This window comes from Salmo trutta, chromosome 30, assembly GCF_901001165.1.
Source record: "Salmo trutta chromosome 30, fSalTru1.1, whole genome shotgun sequence".
In the NCBI taxonomy this organism is placed as follows: Eukaryota; Metazoa; Chordata; class Actinopteri; order Salmoniformes; family Salmonidae; genus Salmo; species Salmo trutta.
In genome coordinates this window covers 15,767,150-15,791,302 of record NC_042986.1, presented here as the reverse complement: position 1 = coordinate 15,791,302, position 24,153 = coordinate 15,767,150, and the positions used below count along the sequence as shown (strand labels likewise).

The window sequence follows — 24,153 nt, the reverse complement described above, 5'->3', positions numbered from 1 at the left end:
ATGATGTTCATTTCTACCTGTGATATTTTTTGCTTGTTTACTGTGTCTCTGCTGCCGAGGACGTGGTGTATACAGGTCCATTTTGTAGGAACTCTGGCTGTAGAGGAAGTTTAGAACTAATTTGCTGCTGCATTATGTTTAATAACTGCAAAATCAAACCGTACCAATGTTCCCACAGCCAGCCTTCAAAGCATTGGTAATGAGCTGAGCTGGAGAGTTCAAAGAGAATGTTAAAGTGTTTATATAAACTTCTATAGTGTGTGGTGTGCTGAGAGGCACTGTTTATACTGACAGGGATATATAGAGAGGATTGATATTTAACATGAAAGAGTGACTTAAGAGGAGTTTAACAGAGAAAACAGGTTAAACCCTTATGCTCCGGGCAACAGGGGAAATGGTTAGGAAGCGAGGATATTCTCCATTCATTCACACTCACGTGGTTATCCTGTTCCCTCTCTTCTCTTCAGTATATTCATCTGTTTGTCTCTGTCTCTGGTTCCATGACTCTCCACCATGCCTGAGTTAACCTTGTTCTTTACACTGGGTCGACTAGGTCCTCCATTTTGTTCACATTGCTTTTCTTTTTGCCATGTCCCTTTATTTTCCTCACAATTTCACTTTGACGGCTCTATTTTAATAAACCTAAAGCAATGGTAAATCTACATTTGTGCTATTTTCACTATCACAATTATCGGAGCACTTGCGGGCCTTGGCGTGGAAGGGCTGGGTTTTGATGAATAAACAAGTTGTGGGTGTGTTGAGGCTTGGCCCTTCACTGGCCAATCAGAATGTCCTCCATGGCAAAATATGTGGTTGCTTCAGGTTGTGTATTTAAGGTATTTTATGTATTGCCGTAAAATCAACTCCAATTCCAATGTTAGTCCGTTATAGTTTGTTAAATGGCTTACATAAATGAAATGACAAAATGGAGACCTATCTTTGCTAAATACATTAACTTGAAACCATTTGCAGTCCACGTTGTACTAAGTAAATACATGGCTTCAATAGCATTCACACTGATATGGGGGCTAGGCCTACTGTATATTGCATTATGGCTGAGCATGGACATGCCAAACATTGTCAATAAGCAAGATTCTATTCATTATTGATAAGGTCTAACAAAAATAATTATTAACGTGATTGGAACTATCTTACAGATCAGATCGCATTCACTCATCTCCAGTAGTTGCATAGCAAGTGTGCCACGGACGTTGTCACCATAAAACCAGGAAGGTGAATCATTCCAATAAGTTTGGTTGTAATACAATTTAACGAAAAACAAGCAATATGTTTTTTTTTAAACAACAACAACAATAAATAATTGTAAAATGTAATGATATCATAAAACTACCAGGATACAAAAGCCACGCATTGCTGTTGAACCAGCCTTCGTTATAGTAGGCCTAAGGGAGGGCTTGGGTTTTGATCATAATGAAACGGAAAACAAGCCATTTTTACAGCTTACAGATTACTTCTAAATACTAGGTTCACCTATATTCACCAAGGTTCTCATTCTCGTGTCATGATGGGCATGAACACGTAGCCTACTGTACATAATGGGTGGGGGGGTTTTATGCACGACCAAAACGGGACCTGCATGGCTAAATAACGTGGGCCTGCCTACAATACATAGATAAAAAGGGAATGTCAGCTCACTGTTTTACTCCTCTCTAACTTTTATTAAAGCTTTGGTGATTAAGATTTATTTCCAAGCGGTCTCAGGAGCCCAACCCTTCATTGACTGTCTTGACTATACTTGGCATTTGCATTGGGCAGACAGAAAAAGCCCTTCATTGAGAGGAGGGGAGGCTATGCTTAGTTTTTAATCAAATAAAGCGAAATGGGGAAAAAAACATTTGTTTTCATATTTCCAAATACGAAGTATACAGGCACCAAAAGCACATTAGGCTACTCTTGATCCATGCGTATATGGACAGTCTGCGTTACGGCTGGATAGGCTGTTTCCGCCGTCAATATTAATGCCATAACCAACTGTGTTACCGCTAAAACCAGCTTTGTCTTAAACATCCCTACCAGCGCTGCCTGAAATAACACTTTGGATCATGTTTAAGTGAAATATTTCCACCCCGCCCATCTGAGCCCAAGTGAGCCGGTATAAGACATGTAAATTGCCGAACCTGGCGTTAGGGCTGGAAACTGCCAGTGCGGCAGTTTTTACATGACGAGATGGCAAACTAACGTGCGTTTGACACTAGCCAGCCGAAAATAGAGCTCTGATTCTTCTTTTGTTGTTGGTTAGGGAGGCTTTGCTGAAATGAAAGGAAGTTTGCGACTGTGAATATATTTATATTATACACAAGAATGTGCAGGAGATGAGTCATTTCTGTAGAACCCGTGGGGGTGCTGAATGTGTTCTGCCTGGTGTATAGACACACTGGTCCCTTGTTAATGTCACTGTCACCCAGTAAACCTATTACACATTGTACACACACACGCTCGCACACACACATATGCTCGCACACACACACACACACACAGACACGCGCACACACACACACACACACACACACACACAGACTTACACGCATGCACATACACAAAAAGAAAAGCTAACACAAGCATGCACACACAAATCATCAACATTCTGCTCTCTATCTCGTGGTTATAAAAGCATGGTAGGCATATCAAAGTGTGGTCCTCATGCAGACATGCTCCCTATAAGTGTATGTACACACTATAAACCTAGGTAAACTACCACACACACTCACGTCTGTACATACACACCAATGGAACCTATTCCTGCAAGAGATGGGGGTTAAAGAAACCAAAAATGGCTTGTCTAGGATATATAAAAATTCAACCTAAAGGTAGAGGGTGAAAAAAATCTGAAAAGGAGAAGACAGAGGGAGAGAGGCTTTGGAAGGTGGATGGATGGCAAGGGGGAATAGAGATGGCGGGGGGCTGCTGAGCGAGGAGGAGAGAGAAAGACAGAATGAAGGATATATAGCCCCTGGCAAACAGAAAACAATTGTTACACTGCCTCATATAACCCACTTCAACCTTAAACAGAAGGTTTTTTTTCACTCAATTAATTTCTACACATTGGGGCAAAGGGCCTGGGCTGAAAGAAATACCTTTATATGCTGCTGCTGCCTGCGAACTTGGACTGTTCTTTCTCTGGAATCACAGGCTGCATATGGGCATATGGAGTAGAATACATGGAATGATAAAAACACAATATAGAAATAGTACATGACGTTCTGCAGTGTAATATCTGTAGCCTATATGAACGCCGTTTTTGGACCATTTATTGTGACATTTAATATGATTTTTTTTTAAGAGATAAAATGTAATAACTCATTTGGTTAAACATTTGCATAAATGTATAGACTCAATCGTTTAATCATGGATCGCACAGGAGTTATTCTGTATATCTTTCCACAAACTTTAGACATATTTTATCTCATTACATGTAAAGCTGAGGGCAAGCTAGACCATTGAAACAGTCATTAAGACACAAAATACGAGTATTGGGAAATGTTCTGGGCAGATTTAGTCAAAAAAATGAATCCCTAATGAAAGATAGGAAGCTAGTACTTTTTCAAAAGGAGACATTGATTTTTATCCCTTAGATTTTCCGTTAGGGTGGCAGGCAGCATTGTGGCGCGGTGACCTCTCTAAATGGTGTTAGTTCAGCGTGACGCTTGGGGCTCTTAGCAACACTGTCACTAATCACAAATTAAATTTGGTATCTTCAAAAGCGGGACTGAGGGTCTTCAGAAGTGAGTGCTGACAACAACTCAGCACAAACTTCAGTATTAGTTCTACTTTTGATGATCCTTCATGCTGCAAGCTATTCCAGACTAAGGTGACTCCTTTCGGAACTGAGGGTTGAACGCTACCTCATTCGCAACACCGTCACAACCCTTTTCTTTGCTCAGCTGATGCTGGCTATTCAATGGGGAATTAAAGGGGAAGCACAGCGTCTGCAGGAGAAGCACTGAGACGGTTCAGACAAACTCAGGTCCGTCAAACAATCAACATCCAGAAAGTCCCATTGCACACTGTCAGCACAGTAAATATAGCAAGCTGTGCCTCTGGCCAGAAAAGCTTGGTAACCAGACCAGCTCAGACCACAACTCAGCAGTCTCAGAGCCTGGGGGCAGAGTAGGAGATGAGGTACACTACCGTTCAAACGTTTGGGGTCACTTAGAAATGTCCTTGTTTTTGAAAGAAAAGCAAATTTTTTGTCCATTAAAATAACATCAAATTGATCAGAAATACAGTGTAGACATTGTTAATGTTGTAAATGACTATCGTAGCTTGAAATGGCTGATTTATTTATGGAATATCTGCATAGGCGTACAGAGGCCCATTATCAGCAACCATCACTCCTGTGTTCCAATGGCACGTTGTGTTAGCTAATCCAAGTTTATCCTTTTAAAAGGCTAATTATTAATTAGAAAACCCTTTTGCAATTATGTTAGCACAGCTGAAAACTGTCGTTCTGATTAAAGAAGTAATAAAACTGGCCTTCTTTAGACTAGTTGAGTATCTGGAGCATCAGCATTTGTGGGTTCAATTACAGGCTCAAAATGACCAGAAACAAAGCACTTTCTTCTGAAACTCGTCAGTCTATTCTTGTTCTGAGAAATGAAGGCCATTCCATGTGAGAAATTGCCAAGAAACTGAAGATCTGGTACAACGCTTTGTACTACTCCCTTCACAGAACAGCATAAACTGGCTCTAACCAGAATAGAAAGAGGAGTGGGAGGCCCCGGTGCACAACTGAGCAAGAGGACAGGTACATTAGTGTCTAGTTTGAGAAACAGACGCGTCACACATCCTCAACTGGCAGCTTCATTAAATAGTACCCGCAAAACACCAGTCTCAACGTCAACAGTGAAGAGGCGACTCAGGGATGCTGGCCTTCTAGGCAGAGTTGCAAAGAAGAAACCATATCTCAGACTGGCCAATAAAAAGGAGGAACTCTGCCTAGAAGGCCAGCATCCGGAGTCGCCTCTTCACTGTTGACATTGAGACTGGTGTTTTGTGGGTACTATTTAATGAAGCTGCCAGTTGAGGACTTGTGAGGCAAGTTTTCAAGATATTGGACTTTCAAGAAGCTAAGTGTCACCTGCCACATCATCATGAAAATCCTTTATCTTGAAAATGTGATTGCTGACATGCAAAACATTTTCTGGACAGTATGAACAGTGTACTAGTAAAAATAAGTGTTTTTTGACTGGATTTTTCCTTTAAGGTCAAGTTCCAGAGTTGAGAGAGAGGTGTTGGTGGCTTCCAACTAGCACAGAAACACTGATAAACTGGGGTAGATGGATGAATAGAACGATGAGGCAATGTCTTAATGGCTGCTGTCCTTAAAGGGAAAACATGTTAAAATCCCTTCTCTGTGTGTGAGTAAGTGCAAGGGCAGCATGCGGGCATAGCACAGCAGTGATCACTTCCCATTAAGTGAGTGAGAAGCGTTGGGGATAGGCCTAGCTATTTTCACAGGGTCCGTCTGTGCCAGCAGCACTACCCTGGCAGCAACAGCAGCACTACCCTGCCAGCAAGAGCAGCACTACCTTGGCAGCAACAGCAGCACTACCCTAGCAGCAACAGCAGCACTACCCTGGCAGCAACAGCAGCACTACCCTGGCAGCAACAGCAGTACTACCCTGGCAGCAACAGCAGCACTACCCTGGCAGCAACAGCAGCACTACCCTGGCAGCAACAGCAGTACTACCCTGGCAGCAACAGCAGCACTACCCTGGCAGAAACATCAGCACTACCTTGGCAGCAACAGCAGCACTACCTTGGCAGCAACAGCAGCACTACCCTGGCAGCAACAGCAGCACTACCCTGGCAGCAACAGCAGTACTACCCTGGCAGCAACAGCAGTACTACCCTGGCAGCAACAGCAACACTACCCTGGCAGCAACAGCAGTACTACCCTGGCAGCAACAGCAGCACTACCCTGGCAGAAACATCAGCACTACCATGGCAGCAACAGCAGCACTACCCTGGCAGAAACATCAGCACTACCTTGGCAGCAACAGCAGCACTACCCTGGCAGCAACATCAGCACTACCCTGGCAGCAACAGCAGCACTACCCTGGCAGCAACAGCAGTACCACCCTGGCAGCAACAGCAGCACTACCCTGGCAGCAACAGCAGCACTACCCTGGCAGCAACAGCAGTACTACCCTAGCAGCAACAGCAGCACTACCCTGGCAGCAACAGCAGCACTACCCTGGCAGCAACAGCAGCACTACCCTGGCAGCAACAGCAGTACTACCCTAGCAGCAACAGCAGTACTACCCTGGCAGCAACAGCAGCACTACCCTAGCAGCAACAGCAGTACTACCCTAGCAGCAACAGCAGTACTCTCCTAGCAGCAACAGCAGCACTACCCTGGCAGCAACATCAGTACTACCCTAGCAGCAACAGCAGCACTACCCTGGCAGCAACAGCAGTACTACCCTAGCAGCAACAGCAGCACTACCCTAGCAGCAACAGCAGTACTACCCTAGCAGCAACAGCAGTACTACCCTAGCAGCAACAGCAGCACTACCCTAGCAGCAACAGCAGTACTACACTGGCAGCAACAGCAGTACTACCCTAGCAGCAACAGCAGTACTACCCTAGCAGCAACAGCAGTACTACCCTGGCAGCAACAGCAGCACTACCCTGGCAGCAACAGCAGCACTAGTCAGTGTCAGAGTGGGCTGAAGCCCTGGCCTGGCTGGCTCTTTAAACAACAGCACACAGTGGAATATAATGACCACACTCTCCCCTCGTTCCCACAATGCCAGGGAGGAGAGGAGACAAGAGGCATTCTTCCCATTCCTCCTTTTTTTCCCCGTATAATTTGGCCCATAATGGTGAAAGATGTTTCATCGCTATTTCTCTCTCTTTCTCTCTCTCTTTTTTTCCCTCGTTTCTGCGCTCTGCTCTGTCTTGAAGTGAAATCCAGAGATAAAACCTCAGCGGCGCTCCGTGTTTAATGGAGCTTAATCCCCCAGATTTGAGATACGGAGCTGTGAGGTAATTCCCTCGCCACTCGCCATCTCCCTCCCGTCTCCACCAATACAACATGGGGTCATGTGACCAGCCTACAGCCTGCCTTTAGTCCCCCGCTAGGACAGAGAGACAGATGGACGGACAAGTGGACATACAGACAGACAGCCAGGTGGACAGACAGATAGAAAGACACGCAAAGACCACAACTGCACCCGAGGACTAACGTTTTGTGATACATGGTCAATACCAGGAAGGATAGCGACTGGATGCTGTGTATTTCATTGCATGATGATGATAAATCTGGTATTCCAAGCATATCAACAGTTTCCTCTTTGTCAAATCAGATTATTCAGTCAGTCCCAGTCTCCTGTTAACTGTGTGTGTTAGAGATGTTACATTCCATTTAACCAGACGAGTGGATGAACAGACCCTTGTAGAGAGGTCTGGCGTGAGGATTTATGTTTCATCCATTAGCACTGACTCACTCAGAGAGTTTTACCAGCTAATCTGTATCTCACAGACAGATAAACCAAAGTACCGAATTTCATGAGTCACGCACGCCAAGCTTAGTGTCCATCCACAGCATGCAGAGCCACAAAAACAAAGTCACAGGGGGAAGAGTGTTAAGAGGGGTTAGATGGTTTTCAGACTGAGAGCCGCATGTGAAGACGCTTGTCTGTCTGTCTGGCTGTTTGTCTGTCTGTCTGGCTGTGTCTGTCATTATATCCAGCACCCACAGTCCTCCCAAAGTGATGAGCTGCCACTAAGCAATGTGCTATTCATCCTGGCAGTGAAATTATTTTCAATCCCGGCCCATAAAGCTCTCTCGGCAGGCGATATGCAGAGCCCTCTCATTCCCTCTGACACTCTCTGTTTGAGAATAGCCAGTCTGCACTTCAATTTGCCTCACCACTTGCATGTGGGGGAAGACTTGACGTAAGCTTCATTGTAGAAGTGTGAGATTGTCCACAATGATGATTGTAGCAATAGTGGTTGTTAGAGAGAAGGAGGAGGAGGGGGGTGACAATGAAAGTGCGAGTACGAATGTGTTTAGTGTGTGATTCTGTGAACATAGTTGTGAGGGAGATAAAGAGAGAGACTTCCGTCTGTATTAGTAGGAAACACAGTGGAATAAATACAACACCCTCTGATTTTCTATCCTCTAATTACCTTCCTCCACTCTCCCTCTCCACAGTTTTTCTCTATTCTCTCTCTCCACTTTCCCCTCCATCTTTGTTTTCTCATCCCTCCTGCATTCTGCGTCCCTCCTAATTGTCAGGGGAGTGAAGAGACACGCATGCACACACGCACGCACGCACACACACACACAGAGACAGCACACTCCACAACACACAAACCCATTACAGCTATTGTCCAAAGCAACATCAGCAGGCTTGGCCACTCGTGCAGACATGACAAACAGCCGTGCAGGCATCAGTGTGTCAGAGTGAAGGGGACAGGAGGAGTGTTTCTGTGCAGGCGTGTTTAACAGGTGAGAAGACACATTGTCCTCTATGGTAGCAATGTCTCTGGCACGGCAGAATCTACTGTATGTCTCAATCACCCTACCGCCATCCAGCCTTGTCCAGCCCCATCCAACCCATCCAGCACCATCCAACCCCATCCATACCCATCCAGCCCCTATCCAGCCATATCCAACCCCAGCCAGCCCCCTATCCAACCCCAGCCAGCCCCCTATCCAACCCCAGCCAGCCCCCTATCCAAACCCATCCATCCCCATCCAAACCCATCCAGCCCCTATCCAGCCTTATCCAACCCCAGCCAGCCCCTATCCAACCCCAGCCAGTCCCATCCAGTGCCAACAGAACAGGGGCCAGGCTTCTCTGCCAAGGTCCTCTCCATCTCCTCTTCCTCCCCCTGCACAGCACATAACCACAGCTCTCCTCTCCTTTGCATAATTACCCTGGTAATTGTGGAGTAATTGACTGCATCACCTGCTCCAGGGAAGCTCTGGTGTTAATAAACAGCTGGAATGTATGCCACATGTTGTTGGAGAGAGAGGGAGAGCATATTGGGGAGAGAGTACAGATTGGGTAGAGGGTGGGGAGGTGAGAGAGGGAGAGGGAGAACATATTGGGGAGAGAGGACAGGTTGGATAGAGGATGGGAGGAGGAGAGATGGAGGGAGGGTGGCAGGGAGGAGGAGAGATGGAGAGAAGAAGAGGCATGTATGCATGCTAATACAGGCAGCTACGTAGCTAACGACAGTGTATTGGATTAGGAACACATCTCATTCATTTGTTATGGAAGTGTATGCACATTTATTTGGACTATGGAAAGAGATTAGTGAGTGGGATATAGGTACTGAGAGAAGGAGATGGATAGATGGGGAAAATGAGAGAGCGAGAGAGAGGGAGAGAAAGAGGGAGAGGCCTCTCAGAGATAATGCCATTAAGGGACTCTGATGAATCGACACCTGCAGAGAAGAGCAGAGTATAATAGAGTAGAGTAGAGTATAGTTGAGCAGAGTATAGTAGAGCAGAGTATAGCAGAGTATAGTAGAGCGGGGTAGAGTATAGTAGAGCAGAGTATAGTAGAGTATGGTAGAGCAGAGTAGAGTATAGCAGTGCAGAGTATAGCAGAGTATAGTGGGGCAGAGTATAGTAGAGCAGAGTAGAGTATAGTAGAGCAGAGTTGAGCAGAGCAGAGTATAGTAGATTATGGTAGAGCAGAGTATAGTAGAGTAGAGCAGTGCAGAGTATCGTAGAGTATAGTAGAGTGGAGTAGAGCAGAGTATAGTAGAGCATAGTATAGTAGAGTAGAGCAGTGCAGAGTATAGTAGAGCAGAGTAGAGTATAGTGGAGCAGAGTAGAGTGGAGTATAGTATTGTAGAGCAGTGCAGAGTATAGTAGAAGAGCAGTGCAGAGTATAGTAGCGCAGAGTATAGTAGAGTAGAGCATTGTAGAGCAGAGTATAATAGAGCAGAGTATAGTGGAGCAGAGTATAAAAGAGCAGAGTAGAGCAGTGCAGAGTAGAGCAGTGCAGAGTAGAGCAGTGCAGAGTATAGTAGAGCAGAGTATTATAGAGCAGAGTATAGTAGAGCAGAGTATAATAGAGCAGAGTAGAGCAGTGCAGAGTATAGTACAGTAGAGCAGAGCAGTATAGAGTATAGTACAGTAGAGCGGAGCAGTGCAGAGTAGAGTAGAGCAGAGCAGATTATAGTAGAGCAGAGCAGAATATAGCAGAGTAGAGTAGAGCAGAATATTGCAGAGCAGAGTAGAGTAGAGTAGAATAGAGCAGAGTATAGTAGAGTATAGTAGAGTAGAGCAGAGCAGAGTATAGTAGAGTATAGCAGAGCAGAGTATAGTAGAGCAGAGTAGAGTAAGTCGCTCTGGATAAGAGCGTCTGCTAAATGACTGAAATGAAAATGAAAAAGCAGAGTATAGTAGAGCAGAGTAGAGTAGAGTAGAGCAGTGTAGAGTAGAGTAGAATATAGTAGAGCAGAGCAGAGTATAGTAGAGCAGAGTATAGTAGAGTATAGCAGAGTAGAGCAGAGTAGAGTAGAGCATAGTATAGTAGAGTAGAGTAGAGCAGAATATAGTAGAGTATAGTAGAGCAGAGCAGAGTATAGTAGAGTATAGTAGAGTAGAGCAGAGTAGAGCAGAATATAGTAGAGTATAGTAGAGTAGAGTATAGTAGAGTAGAGTAGAGTATAGTAGAGTATAGTAGAGTATAGTAGAGTAGAGCAGAGTAGAATATAGTAGAGTAGAGTAGAGTAGAGTAGAGTAGAGTAGAGTATAGTAGAGTATAGTAGAGTAGAGCAGAGTAGAATATAGTAGAGTAGAGTAGAGTAGAGTAGAGTAGAGTAGAGTAGAGTAGAGTAGAGCAGAGTATAGTAGAGTAGACAGGAGCAGGCCCAGTTAGACCCAACAGCCAGCAGCCAGGCCCCAAACCCTCATACGTACTCCAGGACCCCAACTCGCCAGCTCTGCTGTCTTCAATTAGAACAACCTTGATTTGATTCCCTCGGCTGTGCCCTCTGAAGGGGTGAGGAGGATGGCATGATTGATGTGGCGAGTGGGTTTTTAGGGAGGGGGTGTGTGCCCCGCCTGGGGGACAGCAGGCGATCAGTGTGACCAATCTGTAATGGAGGGTGAGTGGGCGTACTGGCGTAGGGCAAAGGCGTATTGCCCGGCTCTTATTGAGGCTGTCAATCATTGCCTCTCCTTTCAAGACTAGCTGTTATATTTTCCCTGTCTGTTCAGAGATGAAATGAGTTGGAGTAATTCATGTTCTATCTATCATGACATCTGGAAATACCAGGCTTCTTCTCCTCACAATCATTGACCTCGCCAGGCGACCTCAGCCATCTTTCAAATCTCTGTTGCAAAACACTCCATTTTCATAAACCATCCTATGTTTACTAATCCTTCCTGCAGGTAATGGTCATGTAATTGTGCTGGGACTGTGGTCAGGGAAGGTTATTTACATATTGTGAGCTAGCTTTGAGAAGGTGCTCATTCTCTGTAGAAATAATGAATACATTTTTGAGGGAACAATTTGATAGTTTTGTGCCATCCTCCTACTATTACCGTGTTATCATCACTTTATTCATTCCATTGTATAATATAAAGTTCTATCTACCAACATTAAGCCCAAATATTGTAACACATGGCCAAGATATGTCCTTAACCCTTTTCACTCCACTTCTCTACACTGACAGTCTCTTTCTATCATTCATCAACATCTTGGCCAAAAAATGGGGCAAGTCAAGTAAGTGTCCCAATTCAGCAGTTTTGAAATGCAGTTACTAATGATATCTCCGTAGCAGGTCCATGGTTGGCTGTTTCCCACACAACTGTCCTTCCTGTTCCATTGTGTGTGTTGTGTGGCTGGATGGCCAGCTAATGGAGTGCCTCAGATTAATTAGTGGGGCTAACACCCTCCAAACACATCCTCCTCAAGGTCAGTGGCTGACTGGTGCTATTCGCTAACACTGCATTACCATATCCAGGGGCTTTAACTTGCTAAACGCAAAAAAAGCGTATTGCGTGTCGATTACCACAATGCTAACAAAATTAGCATAACTAATAGCGGATTTTAATGGAGGTTGTTAGCTAAATATGCTAACAAGCGCAAACGAAAATGTATTAATTGCGAAGACAGGAGATCCAGCTCATAAAGCTATTCATATAGAGGAAGGAGCTACCGAATATCATCTTTGATGAGTTTGGACATTTACAAACAAATGTGAACGAGAGATATTGTGCAAATGAACAAAGTTAGCACGCATGCTTGTCTGAAGGAAGAACAGTGCTGGCTCTGGAGCAGCATGTGTACACTTTGTGTCTGTGTGGTGTCTGGAGTCACTAGGGCAGCGGGCCTGCCTGCTCTGCTCGGAGAAGTTGGGGGAGGAGCAGACTGGCCGAGAACAGAGAGGAGAAAAAAACGCAAGGAAATCAAGATACAGATAACTCATCCAAAAGGCTTTGGTTTCTCAAACATGGCAGAAAGTTTACACAATATGATGCCCCATCACCTTATTAATTCAGCCACTTTTTTAGATAAGTAGTAAGTTAAACTTAGAGGTTGCATTAACACAGGATTCTGTGCTTTTCATGCAGGAAAAAGTTCAAACGCTTAAGAAAATGCAGATCTAGAATGCTTCATATTGTCATTTTTGCATCAGACTCATTTTGTGCTTCAGTTGCACTTCTCCACTCGGATGAGAAAATCCCAAATGGGCGTTCTGTTAGCAGATAGCCTCTGACTGATGTGCAACTTTTCTATGGTACTTTTCTCGGTGTAGCCAGCATACTTTTCTCCAGTAAAATTCTCCAGTAAGTTTAACTTTAAGCAAAAAAATTGGAAATGTAGCTAGCTACATTCTGTCTAACTTAAACATTAGAAGTATAATGGCCACGTATAGTTTTTGCATAAAATATCTTGCTTTTTCATTGTAAACTCATTTACTTGTGTGGCTGCTAGCCAAATAGCGTTGCACTTCTGTTGTCATCTGATGAAAAGGAAGCTATTTTCTACCGAATGTGTTGCACTGATGTATTTTCTGTTAAGAAAAACTATAACTATTGATGCAAAAAAAACCACTGTTGGCTTTCACTATAAAACACCATCCCTGTCAATACACAGACCTGCTCCCGCTTTCTCCCATTGTGCTATTTACAAACAAACACATGACTGGCTCAACTATTCTGGGGAACTAAGCTTCATAATGTAACATAATGTAACAGGTGAAATGAAGAACGCAATCAGCTTCATCACCTGACGTATTGGACAAGTTGATTGCAGGTATTTACTTAAAAAGTAGCTACAAATATGAAAATGTATTTACATTGTTTAAACGGTATTGATGGTATTGAAAGACCATCCAGTGACTATACGGCCCATGCCCAAATGGCACCTCATTCCCTATACAGTGCACTACTTTTGACCAAGACCCAAGTGAATAGGGTGCCATTTGGGGGGCACTTTAATATAGCCTCAAGCTAGCTGGATGACAATCGAGAAGCACACAAGAGGATCAGTCTGGGTCGGAGGGGTTTTGCTGGAAAGGAAGAGATTGGCTTTTAAAGTGGAATCTCTGACCATTGATGTTCTGACTGGCTTCCAGCTCCCCGACTGACTCCAAGTGTCCATTTGTGCATCTCTGTCTGTTGAGATACCACTCTGACTCATTCAGTCAACAGTGCAGTCCTTTATTATTTATTGAGTGGTTATTTACCTCTGCCATTTGAAGAGGGCTTATAATACAATAGCTCTTACATGGAACAAAGTGCTGTTTACTGAATGTGTTGGGCTGAAAAACACTTCCAAATGTATGTAATTTGAATAGCACCAAGCTGCTTTCTAAAACATAGAGGATAATACTGGAAGGGCTGCTTTGCTTTGTTCGGGTCCTGTTTTCAGGTGGCCAGTACTAAAAAGCCCAACGACTCAAGGGAGAGAATTACTAATACAGACACATACTAAAAGATTTGACTGAACCCATGCAGACGCACACACACATACACATATTCTCACACTCACATACACATATTCTCACACACACAATCTCACACGTACCCATACACACCTACTCACACAAGCGAGAGTATGCACACGTCCACCCACACACTTGCCATGTGTTGGCTGAAATGTCAACCTGTGTGCTTGGCTGCCTCCTCTCCTCCTGAAGAGACGGCTCTCTCTCTCTCGCTCTTCTTACTTCACAGCAGCACCTGGTGGTGACAGAAAGCACAAGGGAAAGAAAAGCACTAATGCCACAGTGGAGAGGACAGGACAAGGACAGAAAGCAGAGTGGATAACACAGCACTCAGTCCCACAGTGGAGAGGACAGGACAAGGACAGAAAGCAGAGTGGATAACACAGCACTCAGTCCCACAGTGGTGAGGACAGGACAAGGACAGAAAGCAGAGTGGATAACACAGCACTCAGTCCCACAGTGGTGAGGACAGGACAAGGACAGAAAGCAGAGTGGATAACACAGCACTCAGTCCCACAGTGGTGAGGACAGGACAAGGACAGAAAGCAGAGTGGATAACACAGCACTCAGTCCCACAGTGGTGAGGACAGGACAAGGACAGAAAGCAGAGTGGATAACACAGCACTCAGTCCCACAGTGGAGAGGACAGGACAAGGACAGAAAGCAGAGTGGATAACACAGCACTCAGTCCCACAGTGGAGAGGACAGGACAAGGACAGAAAGCAGAGTGGATAACACAGCACTCAGTCCCACAGTGGAGAGGACAGGACAAGGACAGAAAGCAGAGTGGATAACACAGCACTCAGTCCCACAGTGGAGAGGACAGGACAAGGACAGAAAGCAGAGTGGATAACACAGCACTCAGTCCCACAGTGGAGAGGACAGGACAAGGACAGAAAGCAGAGTGGATAACACAGCACTCAGTCCCACAGTGGAGAGGACAGGACAAGGACAGAAAGCAGAGTGGATAACACAGCACTCAGTCCCACAGTGGAGAGGACAGGACAAGGACAGAAAGCAGAGTGGATAACACAGCACTCAGTCCCACAGTGGAGAGGACAGGACAAGGACAGAAAGCAGAGTGGATAACACAGCACTCAGTCCCACAGTGGAGAGGACAGGACAAGGACAGAAAGCAGAGTGGATAACACAGCACTCAGTCCCACAGTGGAGAGGACAGGACAAGGACAGAAAGCAGAGTGGATAACACAGCACTCAGTCCCACAGTGGTGAGGACAGGACAAGGACAGAAAGCAGAGTGGATAACACAGCACTCAGTCCCACAGTGGAGAGGAGACAAGCACCCCCTGCTGCACAAATATCCATCCCTGAACTTAGCACCCCAACCCACCCTGTCTTGTCACACACATGCCTGTCAACTCACTTTGAATTGAGGACGATCGAGCCCTGCCAAAGTTTGGAGGGATTTCAGATATTACTTCTGAAGCTAAGTAGTATAATGAATGAAAAGCCACCTCCCAAATTGATTTCCAACTAAATCAAACCCTCAGTATTCAATTATCTCCTGGAGTTGGCCACGGACAAACTTTAAAGTTCTAAAGACAGAGGAAGGAGGAAGGCGACGACAGCGCACAGTAGAATGTAAATGACTTGCCCCTCCCTGGTGTGGTGTGGTGATGTGTCAGTGCAGGTGGCCCGGTGGAGGCTGTATCTGTGGCTGATGAATGAGCTGTTGAAGTGCAGCCCATTGGTACAGCCCAGCCAGCTAGCTGGTGGCAGCTCACATTCTGCCTAGTTAAGAATTTGTCTCCCTCTGCCAGGCTGGCTTAATTGAAGAAATCAGGTTCTAGACTAGACAGGGTGTTACATTGGACTAGAGCTGCCCGTCTGGGTTCAACCTAACAACTCTGCAACATCAGTATAGCATGACCAGAATTACTGCACCAATTTGAAGATAAATGTTTGATTATAGGATTTCAGATTAATACAAAATTCCTAACATACTGTTTCTCAACAAGTAATTCAGCTCAGTCAAAAATAGTTTGGTGACATTTACATCTTTGTTAAGTTACATAGTGCAAATGCTATCCATTGAAAATCTTTCTTTCTGTATCTAAATATGATTTCTCAATTAAAAAACCGCTAGTGCTGCGTTTACTTTTGAAGGCATACGAAGTTTTGGCCTGGCAAACTGTAGACTGTTGTTCAGCAATTTGTGTTTGAAAAGACAAGCAGACAAAGTGGCCCGGCAACATAAGGCCTGAGCCATGATTGGTTATCTACGCAGGGACCAGTGACTTTTTTATTGTATCAGAGCAGGAGCACAATTATCAGTAAATTACAGAAACCTGTCCTGTCAGAGATATCAAGCAACACATTAATCAAGCCATTGACACAGCAATTGTGTTCCAAAAAACAAGTGGCCTTCAGACCCTGGTCCTGCCTGTCTGCCTGCTTGCTGCTACGTGTATCGAATGTTTGGCTTAACTAATTAACGTCTGAACGCAATTAGAGCGCACTATCTCTGAAATTAGGCCTGCCATAGTGTTAATTACATAATTACTGAAGATGTCAGCTCGGCAGGGGGATGGAGGGAGGGAGAATGAGCTATGGGGGAGGCTTTGCTTTCAGGGGGTGAACTATAGACGATTCATGATCCTGGGCTTTGTGGGAAAATATTTAGTTAATTTTGAAAAGGCCAGCATATTTAGAGGGAAAGACAACAAGCCTGACCTTTCTGGAAAACAACCCAAGTTTCTACTCTTTCTTTCTGTCGGATTTATTCAAAGTTTGTTCTCATTAGCTGCAGGTGTTTGCTGTCTAACATAACGCTGCTTGTTTTGTTATAGTACCAGACAGGGACTGTTCTTCCTCCATGAATTTGTAGTTTACCAATTAGAACTGTATGGATGGCTTTCATCCCCAAGGTCTCATGCCATGACATGTTACGTTATAGTGGCGGGTTGAGAACAAGTTGAATTCATCACCACTTTAACACTTTAACATCACTATCCTTATAGATTTACCTAATGTACGGTTTAGTTTCCAGACATCTTAGTCTAGGTTTGGAGGTGCCAGGGGTATGGAGCAGCGTTCAAGGGGGCACAGACAGGCAAGGTGCCAGCGGGCCAGGGAGTCCCCCAGAATGAGATGCAGATGAGCAGCCATGCTGTATAATCAAGCTTCATTACTACCGTCCCAGAGACAGGGAGGGGGTCACCGCCACAGCTGTTCCAACACTGACACAACCTCTTCTTCAACCCCCGTCTCTCTCGTCCTGTCTGTCCTCTCCAGCCACAGCCTGACAACCAGCCATGCAATCAGCCTCACCCATTCTCTCTTCCTACAAAGCAGCAGAGAGTCTCAGTCCCCAAACCTACCCTTACATCCACCTCACGCTTCAGTAGTCTGCTGTTTTCACAGGAAATTAGCCAGACATCCCCGAGGTAGATCTCCTGCATAGTAAGAGATATGTCCTAGCTAGATGGCAAGGTGTTATGCAGCTTTGCATTCATTTGCTGCTCCCTGCTCCCTGATGGCCCAGTTTCCTGGGACTGTGACCGCTCTATGACTGAGTCTCTGTGACTGAGTCTCTGTGACTGAGTCTATGTGACTGCTGTGTGAATTACTCTCTGTGACTGAGTCTCTGTGACTGCTGTATGACTGAGTCTCTGTGACTGAGTCTCTGTGACTGCTGTGTGACTGAGTCTCTGTGACTGCTGCGTGACTGAGTCTCTGTGACTGCTGTGTGACTGAGTCTCTGTGACTGCTGTGTGACTGAGTCTCTGTGACTGCTGTGTGACTGAGTCTCTGTGACTGCTTTGTGACTGAGTCTCTGTGACTGCTGTGTGACTGAGTCTCTGTGACTCCTGTGTGACTGAGTCTCTGTGACCGCTGTGTGACTGCGTCTCTGTGACTGCTGTGTGACAGTCTCTGTGACTCCTGTTTGACTGAGTCTCTGTGACTGCTGTGTGACTGAGTCTCTGTGACTCCTGTTTGACTGAGTCTCTGTGACTGCTGTGTGACTGAGTCTCTGTGACTCCTGTTTGACTGAGTCTCTGTGACCGCTGTGTGTCTGCGTCTCTGTGACTGCTGTGTGACTGAGTCTCTGTGACTCCTGTTTGACTGAGTCTCTGTGACTGCTGTGTGACTGAGTCTCTGTGACTCCTGTTTGACTGAGTCTCTGTGACTGCTGTGTGACTGAGTCTCTGTGACTAAGTCTATGTGACTGCTGTGTGACTGAGTCTCTGTGACTGCTGTGTGACTGAGTCTCTGTGACTGCTGTGTGACTGAGTCTCTGTGACTCCTGTTTGACTGAGTCTCTGTGACTCCTGTTTGACTGAGTCTCTGTGACTGCTGTTTGACTGAGTATGTGACTCGTGTGACTGTGACTCCCCTGTCATCCTTTCTAGCTACTGCTGGCTGGCTGTCACTTTGACAGTGCAAGAAGTGTTTCTCAAAATAGACCTTAGGCCTACACATTCCACTTCAAATACTTAGCAGTAAACTTCTTCTAGATAGGTTTTAGATTGCATCCTATCCATCCTTTCAATTGCTGGTGCAGGGGAGTGTTGCTTATTGATTTTAGTTTTTAGATTTATAATACTTTTTATTTATTGGTTTTAGATCACAACAGAATCACAACAAAATCTATATATATACATTTAAGTATTTATAACAAGCACATATAACAATCAGTATTAAATAAAACAATATCATTGTTGACCCTAAGAAGTAATGACGATACCAAAATAATAATAAAAACGAAACAAAAAAATGTCAGAAGTGTTGCTTATTCAGTTAAATAGTTTCATGAATATGTTTAATGTTCATGAGTCTTTAGAGGTGACTTTAAGGTCAAATAGTCACTCTTCTACTGAAATGTCTTTCTACCCCTCATCCAGTGTCTGAAGAGTGTGCTCTCTTGCCCCCTATGGCCAGCCCAGCCCGGTGCTGGCTGAAAGAGTAGAGGTGTCGAGGGCTCTCCAGGGGGAGTGATTACCTTGAAGCCAGTCCCAGCCCAATCCCACCTCAGCCCCACAGCTTTATGGCTCTCTGACCACAGGCTCTGTATTTATCACACCAAGCTTTATGGGGGCAGTAAAAAAAAGTCCCTTGATGAATTTGATGGGCTTATGAAAACATTTTCAGCCGCCTCTAACTCTCTGGCTGGCTCTCTGGGTTCTGCTGGGAGCTAGGCTCCTGCTCTTCATCTTCCTTCTCCTGCGTTTCACCTTCTCATCTTTATCCTCCTCTTTTTCCTCCTCATCCTCCCCCTCCACCTCCTCAGGGAAGGACACAGGGGAGTGCAGTGAGGGGCTGAATTGGACGGTGGGTGGCAGGTAGCCTAGCAGTTAGAGAAGTGGGTCAGTTACCGGTTTGAATCCAAGCTCAGTTGGGGAAATCTGGTGCAGAGTTAGCCTGCAACCGGAGGGTTGCTGGCATCATCCTAGATGCCATCACTTGCCCTACCGTTGGGCCCTTGAGCAAGGCACTTAAACCCCTATAATTGTTCCAGGGGCGCTGCACTGTAGCTGACCCATTGATTCCGGCCACTCGGTGTGTGTCTCGGGGGGTTGTGAGCATAAAGACACATTTCTGTTGTCTGTAAGTTAATGGATAATAAAGTACATCTTATCTTAGGCGGCATAGTAGGTAAGACAGGCCTTCTGGTGACTGAACGGGTACACACCTGTCTAAAGAGAAACGCAGCAGATCCAGGCCTACTTAATGTGGATTTTGTTGACACCCTCGGTGCATTATAGTATGTGAGGTGGTCCACCACCTCCAATTAATTCTCCAACACCCTCTCAACTCCATCTTGTGTATTCCCAAGAGTGTGCTCACCACACCAGCCCAGAGGTTTCTACAGCTGACCTCTTTCCATCAACAGAAGGGTTTTAAGGACAGTTGGGTTCAAGCTGTTGGAGTGAGTCAGTGAAATGGGTCAGATAGTGGTCCATTTTACCCTACAGTAACTCTCCTCTCCTCCATCGCCACAGGAGAACAGAAGGTGGATGTCAGTCACAGTGGGGGAGCCCTGGGAGAGAGAGGGAGAGGAGAGGCTGACTCCCCTCGGGAGCTGTCCCCATGAAGAATCGCTGAAGCAGGGAATTCAACGTCCCAAGACTCCTGCAGCAAGACAAAGGACTGTCCGTCTGCTCCTTCTGTCGCCTCACTCTGGGCTTGCATCCCATATGGCACCCTATTCCCTATGTAGTGCAGTACTTCCACAGGCCCTGGTGAAAAGTAGTGGACTATAAAGGGAATAGGGTGCCAAATGAGACGCAGGGCTACTGTAGCTCTGGCTGCAGCTCACTGGGGACCCAGTCAGCAAAGTGGCTCTTAGAGCTGCTGTTCCCTACTAGCTCACTACAGGACGACTACTGGAGTCACTGTGTGTCTTTTGTTGTTACCGACTCTCTCCGCCAGAAAGGGATGTTTATATTGCGACTGACACAGCATCTTACAACTGGCCATTAAAGCTTTGCTCCTTTATTGTCCTAAAAGGAAAGTCTAGTGTGTAGAGCTGTTGGTGCAGATAGTGACTGCTTTTAAATGAACAAATAACAAAAGTTATGGCTTTAAGTCCCATGCTAAAAGGAGCCGTGCAGCTTCGCTCCCTGAGATGTCCAGTTTCCAGTGGTCCCCACCTAATACAGTGAATGGAGGATGCTTGCTGTCCAGTTCATACTGACAGCGACCTCCCGCCCAGTGGGAAGAGAGGAAAACACACCACACACAGCTAGCCACGTCTGAAGTCTCACTCCTGGAGGTGGAAGGGTGGGCGATGGGCAGGTGGGCGATGAAGGAAGAACTCTCCCATCTGTCCCGTCCCACGAGTGTAAACTTCTTCATTCTGTTGGCTGGCCCATGAATATGAACAGTGTTTCTTCCCCTCTGAATAAGCCAATAGAGCAGTAAAGGGTGAGTTCTGTCTCATACTATGTTTAATGCATGCCCCCACGGGCTGAGACTTTGTTTGAAAAATTGTGCCCTTCTCTTTCTCTCTCGTCTCTCTCTCTCTCTCTCTCTCTGTTTGACTCTCTCTCCTGAATCTCTCTCTCTCTGTTTGACTCTCTCGTCTCTCTCGCTCTCTCTCTCTCTCTCTCTGTTTGACTCTCTCTTGTCTCTCTCTCTCGTCTCGCTCTCTCTCTCTCTCTCTGTTTGACTCTCTCTTGTCTCTCTCTCTATCTGTTTGACACTCTCTTGTCTCTCTCTCTCTCTATCTGTTTGACTCTCTCCTGGATCTCTCTCTCTTTCTCTATCTGTTTGACTCTCTCTTGTCTCTCTCTCTCTCTTTGTTTGACTCTCTCTTGTCTCTCTCTCTATCTGTTTGACTCTCTCCTGGATCTCTCTCTCTCTATCTGTTTGACTCTCTCTTGTCTCTCTCTCTCTCTATCTGTTTGACTCTCTCTCCTGGATCTCTCTCTCTTTCTCTATCTGTTTGACTCTCTCTTGTCTCTCTCTCTCTCTTTGTTTGACTCTCTCTTGTCTCTCTCTCTATCTGTTTGACTCTCTCCTGGATCTCTCTCTCTCTATCTGTTTGACTCTCTCTTGTCTCTCTCTCTCTATCTGTTTGACTCTCTCTCCTGGATCTCTCTCTCTTTCTCTATCTGTTTGACTCTCTCTTGTCTCTCTCTCTCTATCTGTTTGACTCTCTCTCCTGGATCTCTCTCTCTATCTGTTTGACTCTCTCTCCTGGATCTCTCTCTCTATCTGATGACTCTCTCCTGGATCTCTTTCTCTATCTGTTTGACTCTCTCTTGTCTCTCTCTCTCTATCTGTTTGACTCTCTCTCCTGGATCTCTCTCTCTCTCTCTCTCTCTCTCTCTCTGTTTGACTCTCTCTTGTCTATTATTCTCTTTATCTAGCTATCCCTTTTTCTCTGTGCTGCTAGAGGAGAAAGAGAGAGAGAGAGGGAGATTGAAGTCAGCCAGTGTGTTTCAGGAGGCTATATGTCCAGATGGCCAGTGTGTTGGCTCTACCACCACCTCACTCAGTTGTCTATCCGCTAGCTAGCTGGGTTTTCATAAAGCACACACACTCTGCACAGCACAGAGGAAATGGCTCTTCTTCGGGGATATCTGTTTTATGAGGCATGCAGGCAGCTTTCTCATCTGTTAGCTGTTTTCTCCCCTCAAATTGCACACACGCACACACACACACACACACATGCACACACACGCGCACACACACACACATGAAAACCATCCCTCCCACGGCAGAACAACAACAGACCAGCCTTAAAGAGAGGTGGTGGCTAATTACTAAAATAGTAGAAAACATGAATAAATGAAACAGATGCTCAGCTATCTGCATCAGGTTTTATTGAGCAGGAGTTGAATGCTGCTTTTCACTCCGCATTGGGAATTAAATCCAAAACTGCTGATTTTCACTGCATCACTCACAGCTCCACAACCATATTGGTCAGAGACATTGTTTGCTCCTGAAGGAAGGTATTCTGCTCCACCAGACACTGAGAGAATAGGTTTATGGAAATCCCAAGGTGCTGTCTCTCCACCCAACATGTGTCTACGAACCCGCTAGTCATGTCTTAATCCACTAGCATATGGATAATAATTGATTGAGCGTCTTAACCAGAGTGCCTAACATCCATTTGGAACCTCAGAGTAGAAAAATCATTCCGATGTCATTGAATTATCTAAAATAACATTATTAACCTCTTAATAATGATTAATGTATAACTAATACCATTTATGTAGTCATTACGGTATAAGAATTCAGCTTGGATGTGTTATTGTGCTTTGCAGGTACATTCTTATAACCAAGCAGTTGTTTTTTTACCACGCTCATGAATACCTCCAGAAGAAGTAGTGGCGCGTCAGTCGTCAGGGATCTATTTTATCTCTCAGGTTACTTGTTTACTGCACTTTATTTTCTTCCCTTTTTTACCAAAAGGACAAACCGTTCCTACCCTCCACTCAGCCCTTAGAAAGCCGCTGAGTCTGACAACACACACTTTGTATAGGTCTTCCTGTTGACTGTTTTTCTTATTAAAACAAATGGCAACTGTGGGGACCCAAAGAGAAAAGTGCTGAACAGTTAACATTTAACTCAAATGGAGCTGGAATGGGGAGAGTGGGAAGGAGGAAGGAATGCAGCAGTAACAATGCTGGAGGTAGACTGGGCCTCCACTCTCCTCCTCTCCTCGTCGTCCCGCTAAAACAAGATTGATGGGCTCCTGAAGCCCGTCATATCTTAGCTGCTGATGTGCGTCGTGGGTGCTTTATGTGGCCGTGGGTGCTTTATGTGGCCGTGGGTGCTTTATGTGGCCGTGGGTGCTTTATGTGGCCGTGGGTGCTTTATGTGGCCGTGGGTGCTTTATGTGGACGTGGGTGCTTTATGTGGCCGTGGGTGCTTTATGTGGCCGTGGGGGCTTTATGTGGCCGTGGGTGCTTTATGTGGCCGTGGGTGCTTTATGTGGTCGTGGGTGCTTTATGTGGTCGTGGGTGCTTTATGTGGCCGTGGGTGCTTTATGCGGCCGTGGGTGCTTTATGTGGTCGTGGGAGCTTTATGTGGCCGTGGGTGCTTTATGTGGTCGTGGGTGCTTTATGTGGTCGTGGGTGCTTTATGTGGCCGTGGGTGCTTTATGTGGTCGTGGGTTCTTTATGTGGCCGTGGGTGCTTTATGTGGTCGTGGGTGCTTTATGTGGCCGTGGGTACTTTATGTGGTCGTGGGTGCTTTATGTGGGATTGAGGGCTTTGCTATTGAGCCCATCACTTTGGGGCTTTTGGGACTTACAGTACTGACATGCAATGAGAGGTGGTGAAAGAGAGCGAGGAGAGGAGAGAGGACGGTCTGAAAGGGAAGGTTACACAGGTCCACAGAGAGAAAGCAGCCAGGGCCTTCTTCTCCTCCCGCTGTCTCTCTTTCGATCATCGTTCTGTTCCTCTCTTCCTGCCCTCTCACAAATTTTGGTCCAGTTTGGAGACCGTAAACCCAGACATTTAAGCACTTCTTCATGAGCCTACTGGGGCAATATGGGTAAGGGTATGCCCTCCTATGTTGCTTTCCCAGCAAAAATGCCATTATAGTCCTGCACATTTCTCACACTACAGTATCATTCATCCATGTGTTCTCCTCCCTCTCTCCTACCCTGCATGGTATTGCCTGCCTCCCACCTCCCTCCCTTCCCTCTCTCCTCTCTCCTACCCTGCATGGTATTGCCTGCCTCCCACCTCCCTCCCTTCCCTCTCTCCCCTCTCCTACCCTGCATGG

General features: G+C 45.7%; 1 protein-coding gene across 2 annotated transcripts in view; it reads left to right on the top strand.

Moving 5' to 3' along the window:
* The window catches only part of LOC115168101 (calmodulin-binding transcription activator 1-like), a 349,660-nt gene extending 329,445 nt beyond the window's left edge, over window positions 1–20,215 (top strand). The window contains exon 5 of one of the 2 annotated variants that reach the window (XM_029723014.1): window positions 19,914–20,215. In XM_029723014.1, coding sequence (XP_029578874.1) covers window positions 19,914–20,174 — 261 coding nt within the window. In that variant the 3' untranslated portion in view covers window positions 20,175–20,215. The remainder of the gene's footprint in view (window positions 1–19,913) is intronic. The other variant, XM_029723013.1, reaches the window with a different exon arrangement.
* The last annotated feature ends 3,938 nt before the right edge of the window (window positions 20,216–24,153 follow it).